Source organism: Saccostrea echinata, unplaced genomic scaffold (genome assembly GCF_033153115.1).
Source record: "Saccostrea echinata isolate AGI-Se365-2 ecotype Australia unplaced genomic scaffold, CSIRO_AGI_Sech_v1 ptg000010l, whole genome shotgun sequence".
In the NCBI taxonomy this organism is placed as follows: domain Eukaryota; kingdom Metazoa; phylum Mollusca; class Bivalvia; order Ostreida; family Ostreidae; genus Saccostrea; species Saccostrea echinata.
This window is the reverse complement of record NW_026889759.1, coordinates 10081921-10099911: the sequence shown is the minus strand read 5'-3', so window position 1 is coordinate 10099911 and position 17991 is coordinate 10081921. Positions and strand designations below refer to the sequence as shown.

Genomic DNA, 17991 nt, shown 5'->3' with positions numbered 1-17991 from the left:
TTCATTAACAGAAACCCGATATAATTATTGTAAAGTTTCCGTTACGTCAGTTCTCAAGGACTTTAGATCTATCTTTAATAAGTTACCTGTAGATAGCGCTTCAAACATACAAAGGCCTTAGTTTTTAGGGGGGTGAGTTTAATCTCTAGTTTTTGACTGCAAATCTAACCTCATAACTTTTGAAGTATCTCTCATTTGGACAAGTTTTAGGTATAAGAAATTGGAGGTGTAACATTTATTTATTTTTAATAGATGTTTATTTATTTTTACTTGTTCAAGCCAATTTGCTTATGACCCTGAACAACGTCATTTGAAAGTCACAGACATGCTTAATGGACATTGGAATATTCTTATGTGCTGTGTTACATACGTGCACTTAGTTGATTTTTGAAAGAAGGGAATTATTAGTCCCTATTTGAGTACTGTAGTGATCAATGATGAAATATATCCTATGTATAATGTACAATGTGTACATCATTAATAGATCTAATGCTATCAACTTAACTGATGTTTTATTTCAATAAGTAGTGATCAAAATTTTGATGTCATGTATTAGTTTTGAGAAAAGTGAATAAAATTTTGTTTTATTTTGCGTACTTAAGAAAAAAAAATCAGAAACTTATGAATACCTCCTTTCCTATTCAGATTCACTGAATACAATTAAAACATAGCATCAAACCCATATATTGATATGCTTCAGTCTGCTTTATCACTCTGTTTTCGAATACAAGAAGAAAAGTACATTTCTAAAAAATGCTGATGTCATTGTCAGTTTTTTAATCCATAGAGTACATTTTTTTCTATTTGAAAGATCAATAATTACGTTGATACAGAGTTATGGTTCTTGTATAACAACTCGCCTTCTGCTTCATCATCCTGCACTTGTATTTCAGGATTCCTATTTATAAAAATTAATCTTCTGTAACTTACTAAAGTCTCCATCCAGAAATGATTTTTAAAATGTTATTTTGAATTTTTAAGCGTTTTACTCAACTTAATTCCCCTCATAATTTACATAAAATATTTGAATACATCACTGAATTTATAATGCCTGTTTTGAAAAAAAAAATCACTTTGACGACTTTCTCTGCGAAAAATGATATAAAAACACCTCAGCTGTAAAGCATGCAATTCATTTCACGAGAAAATAAGCAGACGTCTTCATAAAAATCCAAATCCGGGATCTTGTTTCATCCATTGCCAACTCTCTCAGATGTTTCGCATTTTAAACATTCTTTTCTCGGAAACAAATCAGAGAAAAACCATGTTAATGTATCATATTTTTATTTTTTCACATTTTTTTTATGCATTATTTCTTATTTTTTCAAAAATTAACGTAACATGAGTAACACTGCATTTAAATGATCTTATATAGTCCTCACACCGAGGACTGCATACACAAAACACATAACATAAACAACAACGAATTAAATGGTTAGATCCCGATCAAAATATCCAGGATCGTCCTTCACAACTATATCTATCAGGTTTTGTAAAAAAAAAAAGAAAATATATATAATGAATGGTAGCTTCAATTGGTATATAAAAAAAAAAATTCACAACGCAGCATTGTTCCTTCCAAGAATAAGAAAATGAAGGAAAAGAGAGCAAAGTTTTTTTTTCTTTAAATGATATGTGATTTTGACTTCATTTTTGTTTTCTAGCATCGTACAATATATTATCTGATAAATGAAATAAAATAACTATTTATTAATTAAGTGTACAATAATTTTTTTCTGAAAATCCTTAACAATTTATACTTTCTATTGGAAATTTAGGGAATTCTCTAAGTTGACAATTAGGTACGCAGCAGAATACACAGAATAACAACTGGATGCTACCACATCCTTTTATTTGGATGTGACGACACCCCTTAATAACTCGGCAGACTAACTTGCCTGCTTAACAACAATAGCACCAATAAATTTTCTTGTCTTTGTCAATTACTGATCAATATCACAAACCTTTAATAAAAAAAACAATGATAAAATAAATAGAGAGGTCACCATGATACAAGGTTAAACACTTGACCCAGAGTGCTCTTTTACTAGCATCAGGTAAGAGATTAAATGTTTCATTGTAATTACAATGTTTTCATTGTACATGAATTCAATATACTGTGGGAAAAAAAATCCTAACAACTTCAATACACATCTGCACCATAATAAAATACAAAAATGATCAATCTGTCGACATATTTTCAATAATTTTTTACTTCATCTAAGATTTATGATTCTCCTTTTTTTTTTTTAAATCAATGGTGAAACAGATTTCATGTAATTGGTTTCTTCATTTACTTAAATCAGCATTGATTGGAGCAAAGGATGTAGCAGATAATCAAATTTTCCATTTGTTTTCAATGAAATGTTACAAAACAGGAAAGCATCAACATAACAGTGCTGACTAATACTGTGATATTTGTTCTAGTTTGGTGTTTTTGAGCTTGATTTTTATATTTCTTGGATGTTCTTCAATCCCTCTATGGCCTGTAAGCACTCTAGGACTAGTCCTTGTTCACAAGTTTCTTGCTTGGTGCCGGTGGTGTATTATGCAGGATTTGAGCAGTTCATATCACATGCACTGGGATAGCAGATTGGACGGTTATACTAGTGACCTTGACCTTTGTCAGGAGTGGCAGGGTTCAGCGCCCACTGCCACACCATGTCCACTTCTGCCACAAGTCATGTTAGTCACTTCTGCCCACTCATTCTTGTCAGGATCATAACACTCTACTGTTGATAAAAATTCTTGTCCATCATAACCACCTGTAAAGACAAACGGAATTCATCATTAAAACTTCTGGTTACCAGTAATATAATTTTTATTGATTTTCAATACATATGTCTTATATTTAAATAATTTTTAAAGTAACTTTCAGTTTTATGGAGACAGGAAATATAAATTTTCTTCAATATGAGACTGACCTAAAGCGTAGAGTTTATTGTTGACTACAGCCACACTTAGTGCACTTCTGGGACTCTTCATTGGAGCTACAAACTCCCACTGATTAGTGATGGTGCAATATCTCTCAACAGAGCTAAGCTGACAACTACTATCATAGCCTCCAACTGCATACACATAACAGTCCATACCTATCACACCTGTAAAAGAAAAAGCAAGTTAAAACAAAGACTTAATGATTTCCTAAAATATTTAATTATCTAAAAATTTACTCTGATATTTTGTTACATTCTATATAGATCTATTTTTTTCTCTATAACAATGATTGGCATTTTGTTAGAAAAAAAATCTAAGACTTACCAGCACCACTGCGTGTTGTGTTCATTGGAGCCACAAAGTGCCACTCATCCTTCTCTGGGTCGTAGCATTCCATGCTCCGTAACCTGTTGCTGCCATCATAACCACCAACAGCATACAGTAACCTGTTCACCACTGCGACTCCCACTCCAATTCGCTTGGTGGCCATTGAAGCTAGCATTGTCCATCTGTCTAAGTCTGGGTCATACCTGCAAATGAACAAGAATGTGAATATGAGATAATTCTGCAAAAATCTCAAAAAAATTGTAAAAGTATATTTATTTGATAACAAATAATTAAAATTTATTATCTTCTTGATCTAAAAGTAATCTGGATAGTTTGGACTCAGAAGCCTTCTAAGCAACTAAGCAAGAACTGCATGGATGATACAATTGCTTCCAGTAGTAAATTCAGTAAAACATTGGAAACTAAAACCAAGAGGGGTTGTCACAAAAACTTGGGATATCTAATTGTTTGTGATAGCTATATTAGTTGAAACACAATTGTATTTTGCACCACATAGTAACTTTTGAAATATCCTTAGTTTTAAATAAAAATATCAATGTCTGAGATGCTAAACTTCAAGTTCTTCAACTGTCCTTATTTGCAAGAAGTTAATAAGTATATCATTAAATGTTTCTGTCAATTTAATTGGGGGCACATTGTCTATTAATCTTAAACAAATCACTATATGCATTTGCAAGTCATGAGGAGAGCATGCCAATTTAGGGATACATAGATGAGATAAAGGCCTCACAGCAACAATACCCTGATACGCTGATATTGCAGCCATTGAATGCACAAAGTTCCATAAAGCGCTGAGTAACTCCGCTTATTATTGCTATGATTAACAAAGGCTGGCTCCGACTCCCAAGACGAGGCAACACAAAGACTTGGGTACAAATACTACTCATCATATCAGGATAGGGTTTCACAATCTTCCACACTTGTTGGAAACAAGTCAGGATTGTACAGGCTTTATTATTCATGAATCTGAATTTTAATGGAATTTGCAGACAATGCCACCCTGGATATTTTCCAAATTAACATGATATTTTTCCCTGAAGACAAGCGATACTTTTGTCATGATAAGTGGCCAACAGACATGTAGTCTGATCATTTTGTTCAATTTGTTGAGTGCAAATCTGCACATCTACATTGATTCCTGACTTGTGTATTTTTCCATTTAACTAAGTCATCATTTAAAGCACCCCCCATCCCCCCCCCCTTTTTCTTGCCATGGCTAATACAGTGTATACTGTTAAACACTACAAAACATTTACTTCATTGAAAACAAAAAATCAGTTTACATAATCAATATTGCTGACGTCTTTTTTGATGACAATTCTGACTACATGGTTCATTCTCAGAGTTTCTGCTGTTGGGACTGGTCACTGATGTCAGTTCTTAATAACACATGTATATTTAGCAGTTTCTTGTTTAAGGTCCTTCCTGATAATTATCTTTTGCTGTTTAGGTACTATTAAGGCCTTTTAACTATTGCATACTACACATTTTAAGGGAATAACAGTCAATTATTTTAGTGACAGTTACCTCTCTTATCAAAAGGTCAATGAACCTTAAATGTCTTTAACTCTGTAGTCCATCTGTAGGTCACAACCTACTTAATGCAATCATGAATTCTTAATCCCTCTAAAATAAGAACATGTATGACGTATCATAATGCAGGGCTTTGAATTCTATGGCATATCATAATGCAGAGCTTTGAATTTTGTCAAACTAAGGCTGATATTCTTCAACTCCTCAATGTGAAAAGCCTTTTTTCTCAAATTGGAGATGTTATTTTCCTCATACTGGGGCCAAGATAAAACGTGAAATGTATATAGTGTATTATACTAAAATCTTTAATTCATTCACTGGGCTCTAAACCATTTTACTTTAAGCAAAAACTGAAGTCTTCAGAGTTCCAATACAGCTTCCATGTCAAGTTTGGTTTCCATAATGAAAATGCTTATGTTCATTTTTTTTCTTTTACTTGATTTGGCATTACCTACTTTGAATTAAATTTTGTTACTTTTCCCAGTTACAAATGCCCCAGAACCAAATCTCAAAGACTGAAGGAAGAATGTAATATCTTTCCTTACCAGAATCCTAATACAGTACAAAATGTTACTGTAAACCAAAATCAATACTGTAAACCAACTTATATTCGCAAGTGCACAACCTTATGTTACTCGCAAATATTTCTAGTCACGAACTATTTTTTCAATAATGCAATTATGAGGAATATACCTCTATCATGAAAATAAAATATCGCAGCTAGATTTCAAACTGAATAAAGTTGTCGCAAATAATAGTTGGTTTACACTCTCTAGCATACAAGGAAGTAAAAAAACAATGACTTGATCAATCACCTACGAAAAATTACCTTTCCAGAGAAGCATGATGCTGCTGCCCTTGTGAACCCCCAACAGCATAAATCATGTTGTCGATCACACCAATTCCTACGCGATTTCTAGGAACAGTCATTGGAGATCTGGAGAGCCAGATATTTCTAATGGGATCAAACACATCCAAGGCATTGGAGTCCATATTTCCATCAGGAGAATTGTTCCTTCCTCCAACACAGAAAAATGAGCCTTTTACAATACAACAACACAGTCCACTCCTGGGAGTGGGTAATTCAGGGAGTCTTGTCCATTGGTTTGAGGAAGGGTTATAGTATTCAAAATTACTGAGGGATTGTCGCAAATAACCACCGGCCGTAAATATGACTAGAGGTGAACATGGTTTTCTCGGTTTTTCAGGGCAGGTCTGATGAAGTTTTAATCCTTGAAAGATTTTTGATAAATATTCTTGACACTGGGGCATCTTCTTGAGAATATTACAATGATTTAACTGTTTCTCCAGAAACTTAGGAGACAGAAAATGGCACCGCACAGCATAAAGTAGTCCCTCCAATTTGCAGATCCTCTTATCTGGATCATGTTGAACATATCGTATCACAGCATTGAACACCTCCGATTCACATCGAATATTCAGCTCATCATGTTTGATAAGGTTTATAAGCTGACAGGGTGTAAGCGTTAAAAATTCATCACATTTTATCACTTCAGAAAAATTTTTGAATATATATTCTCTTGCCTTTGTCTGTAATTCTACACAACCATGTTCACTAGCAAAATCTGCTATACCAATACAGTTACTAGGGTCAAGCTGTTGTTCTAGAAAGACACTACATGCTTCTACCACATGGTTCATCTGAAACATGGTGGCTGCTGGCAGAAGATAACAAACGTTCATTTCACTGACGCGAACTTCTGCCGTATATGCAAATTCTATGAGTGTTGCTAACGTACATGGTGTGATCCCATGTAAAGGAATGGTGGTCATTTCTTCTTCTCTCATTCCTCCTGTAAACATGGCACGGAAGTATGGACTGGCCGCAGCTAACACAATCTTGTGGGCAAGGAACTTTTCCTCTCCCACCAAGAGTGTGACATCACAGAGTTTTGTAAGTCTTCTGAGGTTACTCATCACATCTAAAGCTTCTTTTGGATGCTTCATGATTGTAAAATGCATGCTCCCATCAGCAGGCTTTTCGGTGGTTACTGCCTTTGGGCGGTAACAAGATGTTGAGTCCGTCTGCAACTTCGCTTCATACACTTCCTGTGCAGACATTTTGAATTTGTTTTCTTGACGTCAGTTCAGGAATACATTGTGGATTGATGCTGTTTTGAACTAATACTGTGTAAATTCCTGTAATTAAAAATCAACCATTACTTCTCTAGTCATTTACTAATTTTGATTAATATTTTAATAAAATGCTGAAATTTTATATTATTAACTGCATGTCATGTATGCCTATAATGAACAAGAGCTTACAGTTTTTACACTAAACACTTATTAAAACCAAATTTACCTAGTCCATAAAAAGATCCTACTGAGAGAGATTTTTTCAAAAGAGAAGACTTAAATATGTCAATTCAATACAGAAACCTGGGATTTGTCATATACATCCTCAGACTAAAACTTAATGATATAAACCCTTCATACCAACCTTCTTTATCCATTGAATGTTCACTCCATTCAAATTGACATAACCTTGCCACTGTTTACTATTGATCAATGAAAACCTCAAATAAACTTAAATCAAATATATCTTTGCCTGATCAATTCTTAAAAACCCAATCCATGAAATTTTATCTTAAGTCACCTGAAGACAAAAATATTCTAAACAGTTCAATATAAACAACAGAGGTGGTAAACTGATCTATACCGGTTACCCAAAGAATGGAACTGTCAAATTAATAGATTTCCCCAAAAAATCTCAATAAAACCTTGCCTGAGTTGATGTCCATATCCAATGTCCTATGTTAGAATTCAATGACCGATTTAAAATTCCTAAATTGGAAATCAAACTCCAAGTTAAAACAATAATGATCAGCATGTCAATGATTGGACTCAATTATGAAGTGTGAGCTCCCGAACGCAACGCTACACTAATCTCACGTCATGTGACCTTAGGAAAGGTAAGCCTGAATGAGGCAGCACTTTTTGGCTGTCTTTATTTTCAATGCAAATGAGCTGTCTATTCATCGATAACATAGTTGTTCCTTCCAAATCATGTTTCAATTTTACTTTTTTCTGGAGTACGATGCGAACGTGAGGGCATTGTGGGTCGATCACAATGGAGCCTGGGAGAATCCAGACGAAGGACAAGGGACCAAGTGGCACGGATTAACACAGATTCAGTCATCAAAAACATTCACCTGTCCCTTAATTCTCTATTTCACATTCTTTTACAGCAAATTAGAAGAACAAAATAATCACTCATGCAGTTTGTTTTATTTTTGGAAATATCTGTTTTACTTTTGGACAAATAATCATGATTATGACAAAATTACTTTCTTTTTTCCAATTAAAGGTAACTACCTTTACATAAACTGACCAAAACAGAATGCTTATAAAAGTATTAATAATAATGACAAAGCAGAGTAACTGACCGGCTGATAAGTAAAGATCCATGGTCCAATACATAAGTATACAAATTTAAACCTAATTACACAAATCTGTCAGTTTGTAATCATTAGTGCTGACCTTGTTTGGAAAGGTCACACGCCTGATCTCAGGTAGTACCAGCACATAGACTTTGCATGTACTGTTAAATGACTCAGCACTTCAGATCTCCAGGATATTAACACAACCATTTCTATTTTATTACTTTACGCTAAATCAATGAATATCCTACAGACAGATATGATATCAAACGTACAAAATCTGCAAGTCATGGCAAGGTAAAACAATTTATTTGTGGCTTCCACGTTGCTCGTGAGTGTTAAAGGTGTCTAATTAACAAACCATTAAACAAAAATAACGGCCTATTAGTTGCATAATACTCTCCTTTCTTGCCTTTCATGTCAAAAAGGAATGCAAGCAAAAAAGGAGTATTAAGTTATTTGCATAATGTCCATTGTCATTGCTAACCCTATTAATAAACCTCAAAGAAGCCACCTGGACAATTATTTCTGGAAAGAATCAACAATTCTGACTTCATGGTCATCAATTTTCTACAAATTCTAGTTTTTAATCACCACTTTCAATTTTCCACATTTCATGGAATATTTGTTAAGTGTACTTTAAAATTAGTATACTCCTTTCAAAATACCAGCTTGCTAAGAATTTAATTTGTGCTGACTTTTTTTGGCAAAATCCTAACAAACACTCTGAATATTCAATACTCAAGAACTGCAGACTTATTTGTAAGGGACATGGACAAAGTAATTATTTACACTTCTATGTATATATGTAGTGCAATGTTAATTATGCTCATCATACAAAGGGTCTGTGGACCAAAGTGCAATTTTTCCATTGCAAACACAAAGAAATTAAATCCATTTAATATAATGGCAGCCTTTATGGTCAACCTTACACACCAATTTTGTCTACCTAATGATGTAAACGTGAAATGGTTTCAAAAAAGTGATGTTTCATTGCTATTAAATATTGCTATATAAAACATTTGCAGACGTGATCTCCATATATGGAATAATGACATCAGACTTATGAAGGACAATAGGTGGGAAATAGAAAAGTGTGTCAATTGCTCCAGCGCATGCTCAGTTCGACTGAAACGTGAAAGCAGTGTTCTGCTAGAGTGATCGCAAAGATCAACCAACGTTTTTGATCAATGGAAAGTATTTTACCTGAGTTATTCGGTCATTTTAATAATAAGGCGCCCTTGGGAATGTTTCTTGCTTGAGCGATTACTTATATTCTTCTTAATACTGCTAGGAAATCATTGCGCTACACACCAATTTCTCCTCAATAATTATTACGTACAGCTGTGTAGATATGAGTATTTTATTTCTTAATCATTCTTGCATGGAAAAATAGAATTCCAAAGCCTCATACATTCACGTTCGCATGACTATGGACTTTTACTTGATATTGCTACCTCATTCTTGTGAACGTGAGTGGATTACGATATAGAATTTGATGAGAAGATAACATAGAGTGTTTAACAATACAAAGAAAGCGTTTAACTCTTCAGGCTCCAAAACCATCTTCAATTACACAGCATCAAATATGATGAAGAAAAATATCTCCTGACAAAAGTTAAAATTTATTATCATGACAAAACAATTTAATAATAGCAAGAATAAACAGATTTTTTTTATGGAATTTCTGACTCAGCAACTTTCTGTCATCCAATATGAAACTAAAGAAGAAGCATTAACTTTTCCACAAAGACAATTACCCAATTACAGGGTATATAGGCCATGCACCGTTACAAACTTTTTCCAAAGTTATTGCACTTGAATCAACCCTCTTCCCAGTTTTGAACATCATTTTTAACAATTGAGCAATAAATCATTGCACATCAATTTTCCTTTATTAGTAAGGGTACATCCAGTGGGGTTTATGTACTGAAGTAAACCTTCAGAGTAGTTCACACTAGAGTTAGTTTTGCTTCTGTCATGCTCACTGGAAATTTTTATTCACTTTTAAAAATTTAATTTTTGCCACAGTGATGTAATTTTTAAGTTATGATCTTCAGTATGACAATTTCTCAAACATTTTGACACTAAATGCCCTTTTGTCATAAATTCCCACTCATCTGTTGACTTATTACAAAGCTTAAGATTTCCTCTGTCAGACTCAGTTCCACTGCTCACAAACTGTCATGAAAGTTTTTTGGTCATTGAGATAATCAAAAATCAAAGTCATTTCATTACAAAATACTAGAGTAAACACATTAAACTGTCCATTTCAACAGTATAACCAAACTCCAATGAAGACTAAAATAATCACACAATCCAGACACAGCGTGCAGAACAAACACTTCAGAAAAACTTGACCAAACAAGTAATTCCAAATATACATTGGTAAAATTTCCACCTTACCAATTCCAAATCAGCTGACTTGGTGTATGACCTTCCTATATCAAGTTACAGCACTCCGTAGCTTTGATTTCTGCTTAAAAATATTGTTCATGGACACAGCATCATTTCGATGCACGTTATTGGAATGCATATTCAAATCCTTTAAAATGTCTATGAAAGCTTTATTCACACAGAATCCTTCAACATTTCACTGGGGCTTAGAGACAAGTTAGCCCTTCTAACATTAATGAACCATTTTTAAAACACAAGAATCCGGCAGTCTAATCAGGTGTAATGAGCAATAACAAGATCCGATGTTTTACATTTCCTCGTCACAATATGTTGAACCATCACGATTATCTTTATAAACATAACAAAATGTATACATTGTTGACTGTTAGCACATGCCTGCAGGACTGTGCACAAGAATCATTGAATTCATTTTAATACATTTGCTTAAAGCACATACATTAACTTTTAGATCCTGAAAAATTAATTAAATTGTGTGTATGACAATTTTACATTACCTTTAGCAAATTACTCATTTTGCATAAAACCGAAAAAAATCATCACTTTCCCATACCAAATATTAATGTTCACTGAACTGGAGATGACATAATTTTATTACATATGCAAACAATTGAACTTATTCTTGGTCTTCAAAAGTTGAAAACCTTGGACAAAAAGTCAACTCCATAAACATTTTAATTAAGCAATGTGTGAAGTAGATTTATGGAAAAAAGAAATTTCATAAATTCTTGTATATATTAAGGCCTTGCAGATTTCTGTGCATTTTACTTCAGCAATTTCCCCCACCCTCTCCAACCCTATTTTTGCAAAAAGAAATAAAAAAAAATAATAATAAAAATAAAAACAAAAAAACTGCTTTTTGAAATTAAAAGAAGTGGAGTGGTTGAACAAGCCTGCTTAAATAAAGGGCTCATAGGAAAGAAACTGTTTGCCAAAATAAAGCTTAGCATGATATAGAAATATACAGAATTCATAATAAATGATAAATTCTATATCCTTTTTACTGCTCTTCTCTCATAACTAGAAATAACAGAAACAAAATTTAAAATAAAATGTTCCTATTTGTTTTACAACAACAACAAAAAAATGCAATCTCATAAAAATTACAGATACTTTATTCTGCTCACATAAATCACAAAGAAGTATAGCCATCTATATGAGCAAATATAAGGATCTAATTTAGAGTCACTGCTAAATTGATTCTAAAAATCTTCCAAATGTTTAGGCTTTTCTTATTTGAACTTATATCATTTAGACAATTGATTTGAACTTTATTCCTATTTCATAGTTGATCTGACTATGAACAACTTTGCAAACTTTTGTCCCAATAAAGATTTGAGCTAATCGCAATGTAAAAACTGTTTTATTTGAATTCTCTGGCATTAATCACACATATTAACATGGAGGCAAACATTTGGGAAATATACCAAATAAAAGTATTATTGCTCTGAAAAAAAAAATGAATTTAGAAAGTATTTTATCTAAATTTGTATCTGCAAAGAAAATTAGATGTAAGTTTACTTTCATTTTAGAATTTAGCTGGAATTTTGATATGTAAAACATCAAGACCCTTTATAATCATTCAAATTTTAATAAAAAGAAAAAAAAGATATTTGAAACTTTCTGAATTCTTTGCACTTAGCCAAAAACATATAGGATATGGAAATGTTCATTGAATACAAATTAACGTATGAAGATTTGTCATAGTCTGATATGCTCAACATTCAAATAATTTTGACCTAATAATTTGTCAAAATGAAATTGATTGGAAGACTGTAATATCTATTCTGCTATTAGCTTTACCTTTCAAGCAAATCACAATCACGGAATAAAGGGAACTATTTGTGAAATTAAATGTTTTTTGTTAATAATTTTTTTAGGGGGGGGGGGGGCTTCAATTCCTCAGAGATATGGTAATAACATCTAATCCCTTAAAGATTTAGCATGCATTGAATATGAACTGTGGAAAATAAAATTATAAAAATTCATACTGAATTCAGAAAAAAAATCATCAAAAGTTTACAATGATGCCAAAGTTTAATGACAAAATGAAATGGTTTAAATAATATTTCCTACTTCTAAAAGTAGTCAAAGCATTTTACCACTAATTTAAAATGTGAAGAAATTTTCTTTATACCTTTCATAAAAAAAGTAAAAGAAAGGGAGAAAAAGACTAAGACTAAAAAAAAAATTTTTTTTTTAAAAATTGACAAATCAAAACATGAAATCTGCTTTTAAAAAATTAATTAAAAAATAATAATAAAACTTAAATATTCATTAAAATATCAATATAAAAAAAACCCAATAAAGTAGAATGATTTACGGTATCTAATTTTGGGCTTATCGCCTCTCAAAATCTTAATAAAGGAACAATTATTACCTTAACTTTAAATTCACGAAACAACAAAACCAGCTTAAACATAATAAGGTGGAGGATTGAATTTAATGTATATTCGTTGGTTTATTGTTTTTGTGCAGATGATAAGCCAACAGTGACTTGGCAGAATTTTATCTACCACATTATTGGAAAATAGATAAGAGAACATCATATACCAACAAACTGAACAATTATCACCCACCCTCTCCTAACCCTACATGATTATTTCAATGACTTTTCTGATTATGCCATCACTATTGCCTAATTACAAAATACATCAATGGGAATATTTCATCCAGAAAAATGTAACAATAAAATACATACATAAATTATAAAATTCAAGTGATTACAAAAATCAGATAATATACTTCTAAAAATATTTTAAGTTCACTTTTTAAATCATGAAAAAATCATAAAATTTCAAATTTTACCTGTCACAAAAACATGCCATAAGCTTGATAAAGGTGGAAATATTCCAAAATAATGAGATCTCTTTAAAACATACTAAACTTACCATGAAATTATATCCCAAAATGTCATAAAACTTCCAAATTGTTTAATAATTTTATATTTACCTGTTACCCGCTTGATTACAACATCTGTTCTATGTAGCACAAGGATTAGTTCTAATCTTCTTTTTTTCCAAATACTAACTTTTTTTTTATACTTTCTACTCCAATAACCACCAGGAATGACAGATTCCTTCCAAATCAATCTGTCACTGATGGAGCGGCATTTGACATCATGCACAAACAAACAAACAAACAAACAAAATATTCACTTACTGCTACACAGCAAACAAACAGCAGAGTATATATGTTTAAAATGAAAAGGGCCCTGTTGGCTCGGGTCTTGATCTATTGAGAAGTGACATAGGTATTTAACGTGTTAATGGAAACATGACTAAGCATTTTACCTGCCAATCGATTCTGCTAGTAGTACAACTGCCTTTTGCAATGATTGGAAATAATACGCCTCTCACTGCTTCAGGTATAAGATATATCTGTTACATATATTCACATGTAGTCAGAGCTGTTGGTTGCTGTGAATGTTATCTCTAGCCTGTAGTCTAATTATTTTTTTTTTTGCCTAGGTAAATTGACATTTGGAAACTAGCTACTTTTACGACATGTTTTGTTTTAAAGCAAACATTCTACAGCATTATAAATGAACATACTTTAGTAAATAGATATATATGCCTACAGTAAAACAGTCATAACTTGATTTTAATTAAGCCTGTTATTAATATTTAATTTTTTTAAATTTGCACAATCTTCTTTAAAATTTGATTATTTAATTCTATTTCAAAAACCTACCACAACCAAAAAAAAAATCATACAAATTTCTGAATTCTCAATTTTAGACGAATTATCTTTAAATTTAATTCAAAGATTGTAAGCAAAAACTTTACATGGCCTGCTCTTATTTTTTAACCCAATGACCAAAATTTACCTTTTAAAAAAAAAATTAATGAAAATATCATTGAAAAATACAAGTGCACCTTCTGCACAAAACCACATACAAACAGAGTAATTCTAAATGTTTAATTTGCATAAAAAACTTAATCATTTAAGACTTAATTATCATTCTCCAACACACATACGTGACCAATGACGCCTTCAGTATTTACATGAAAGCCAATTCAAAACATTTAAATTATAAACAAAGTATTAACTGAAAGATTTCCTAAGAAAATAAAACAAAATCTTTAACCACACTCCTTTTGAAAATATGGAAAATACAGCATGGATTACGTATGAATTATTAATGCTAATCACGGATAACAAGTCATTTTTTTTGGTACTCCATCTTCCTGGTGAGGTGTTTAAGTAAGGCAGTAATTATGCTATAAATGTGCATTTAATGATATCGTGTTAGGGTAAGGAGAATGCTGACATTTTGTATCAGAAATCGGTAACTTGGACATCATAACACTATATTTAATCTATTCTTTTTTACTTAGACTCATTTGAATTCATTGTCATGCAAACACATTGATAAGGAAAGAGAGGAAAAATGCCTAGTCATTGACGTTCCAAAGCATTTTGTTATTTACAGCTTTTTTTTTTTTTTTAAATTTAATTAACATCGTTTTCTCTGGAGAATAAAACATTTACGTGACTTGTCAGTTGGACAACAGCCATGTTCATCAAGTACAAAATTCTTGATGACAACGTTTCCTTTAGAGAGAAAATAAAACACATTGCAAGTAAGAACAAGCAATAAGCAAACTTCAAGGGATAAATTATCAATACAAATGTTAGAGATTATTGACTTGGCAAAAAATTATGCATATTAGTTACCGGTATACAAAGATAAATGCCATCTAAATATCACTTAATATCATATTTCATCTTTTTGCATGTGATCATTAATTTTAAATGAAGAACATGAAAAATGATTTACAGAATTATTCAGTTGCATCATATATATTCTTTTTGATGTTATTTATTAAATATGATTTTTTTTTATTACAGCAGTAGTGCATAAATATTTAATATACCAAAATTGCAAGGGGTTATTTAACAGAAAATTGAGCATATTGCAAATACTTATACTTACCAATAATATAATCATTATAAAACATAAACAGCAATTTTTTTTTAGATTTAAACTTTACAATAAAAGTAATATATATATTTTTTTCATTCAACAACATTTTCTCAATTTCGTGGGAAAGGGCTTACAAGTTCAAGAACTGGTAGTTTTCTCATAAATCACCAAACATTAAAATCCAATTAATATGCACATCTCTGATATATGTACTATACAACTAATCTCCAAATTAAAAAAAGCTCTAATCTTGAAAATGGTATGTATTGAACAGTTATTTAGACAAATGATGTACCCTTTTGGCAGCCACCCATCCACCATTTTAATGACCTGATTTTTTCATACCCAGTTAAAAAATAAAATTTGTACAAAAAAGGTTATACAGTGTACATATACTAGTAATCAAATGAAATCATTAACAATAATCTTCATGATACTGTTTTCCTTTTTTCATCAAAGGTAAAAAAAAAAATTGAAGAGCATGGACAAGAATGGGACGTACTGCATTTAAATACTGAAATAAAATGAATTTCAATTTTCTTTGTTACCAAAATATGAATTTAAATCTTCTGGTAAATGCTCCAGGTGTTTAAAAATTTACTTCAATTATAATACTGTTCGTGTGGTATATATTTCTGTTTTCAAAAAATTTAAATTCATTTGAATATACATGTACCAATTTGATAATCAAAAGTTTTTAAACATGTTAAAAGATGTTCAACTTTCTTCAAAATGCAGCTTTATTAATTGGAAAGGAGTAGGATGGGAGAGCACACCCAAGTGGACTGGCCTCTTTATATAAATGGAGAATGAGGATGGGTTCCTCCATTATTCTACACAGTTCTAAGGAAAGTATTTTTTGGAAATACAAGATACAAGATATTTTATTTACCAATCAAGGGCCCCGAGAGGCATTTCCACATATATAAATGCACGATTTAAACATAATTCACAATATACATTGTTTTTATATAAATAAATATATATATAAACTGTTACATAAACAGTTATATAACATTGTATTCAGCGTTAATAATCATAGACAATACCAGTCTCAAGTGTCCAAATTAGTACATGTATCTGATCATTGATTTTAAAAAAATCTGTTGTTCAAAGTTCATCTAATGAGATAAATTACATTACCCTAATACTATCTGCAATACTCAGACTTGAAAAATACATGCATTCACATAATGCAACATTTTAAGACTGACAGGTCATTTAAATTATTCCAATAAGGATTTTTTTTTTGATGCACTTTTTGATCCTTGTTTCAATAAACTGCCATACAAGACACCAACCAGAGTAAACTACTACCTTTTTCTACAACTTCACTAGTTGGACTAGTTCCCAAAAATCTGCTAGATCTGTCCAAAACTTTTTTTACTATCCTAAATTATGCCCTCAAACATGTACCCCATCATGTGTGATGTTAGCTGCAGAAATGTAGCTGTCTGGTTGAGAAAATTCAGACATACAAACCAGAGAGCTACAGATCCAAGAATTGTAAAAACCTTTTTTGGTTGCTCACTTCCGATACTGGTACTTGTATTATACGTATTCTCCCACCAAAAGCATGTTATCCATTATTTAACTATATATTTTACTCATAATCTTGTTTCTTTATTTACCTTTCAACTATGATCCTTGAGAAAATAAACCACTTATTCTGTTTGATACTGACTGTCTACAGAAATATATCCATTTGATTAATCTCACATATGGCTCAGGCTCAGCTCTACCTTGCTATCTTGGAGATTGATCAATCTAATATATTTAGGTAGACAGTCAGTAACACATGTAATAAGTACTAACAAGAACAGAGAGGCGCCCATAGCATAGCAAGCTCTATAGACTAAAAAGTAAGAACAGAGGAAATTTGAATTGGAATCTACACATAGTTCAAAGAAATTTTTATGAGTCCATGTGAAAACATTCTGAACTCCCAATATTTCTTTGTGGTTCATAGCAACACGGTGGCTTAAGCATAGCAACAACTTACTTGAAAAAAAATTATAAACAATGATTAAATGCAATTTCTTTGCCACAAAACTATCATTTGCTTCCTCTCTAAACATGACTTTGCATGTGACGTCATATTTTTTTATATAAATTTCGATAAGTTCGAAAAATCGATCCAAAGTTTGAGAATATTTCTATTAATCATAAATATTGTTTTTAAAAAGATAAACTTACGATATGCAGTAAATGCAGGCTATAGGCTGTAACATCATTAGAAGCATGCAAAATGACATTTGAGAGATGTTAAATTCATTATTATTAAAATTAAACTGAGCTGTACTTGCCCCAATATTTTCACCATCATACATATTATTGTTGGCCTTGAACAAAGGTTTTTCTTCAAAGTTTCAAGGTGTTTCAAAGCACCAATCAGTTGATGTACGAAACTTCTTTGATTTGGATAGT

General features: G+C 31.7%; 1 protein-coding gene across 1 annotated transcript in view; it reads right to left on the bottom strand.

Moving 5' to 3' along the window:
* Window positions 1-1496: 1496 nt before the first annotated feature.
* The window catches only part of LOC133184350 (kelch-like ECH-associated protein 1), a 17531-nt gene continuing 1036 nt past the window's right edge, over window positions 1497-17991 (bottom strand). The window contains exons 2-5 of the mRNA XM_061319395.1: window positions 5648-6978; window positions 3262-3467; window positions 2925-3101; window positions 1497-2765 (exon numbers count right to left, since the gene is read on the bottom strand). Of these exons, the coding sequence (XP_061175379.1) occupies window positions 2626-2765; window positions 2925-3101; window positions 3262-3467; window positions 5648-6900 (1776 nt within the window). The 5' untranslated portion in view covers window positions 6901-6978 and the 3' untranslated portion in view covers window positions 1497-2625. The remainder of the gene's footprint in view (window positions 2766-2924; window positions 3102-3261; window positions 3468-5647; window positions 6979-17991) is intronic.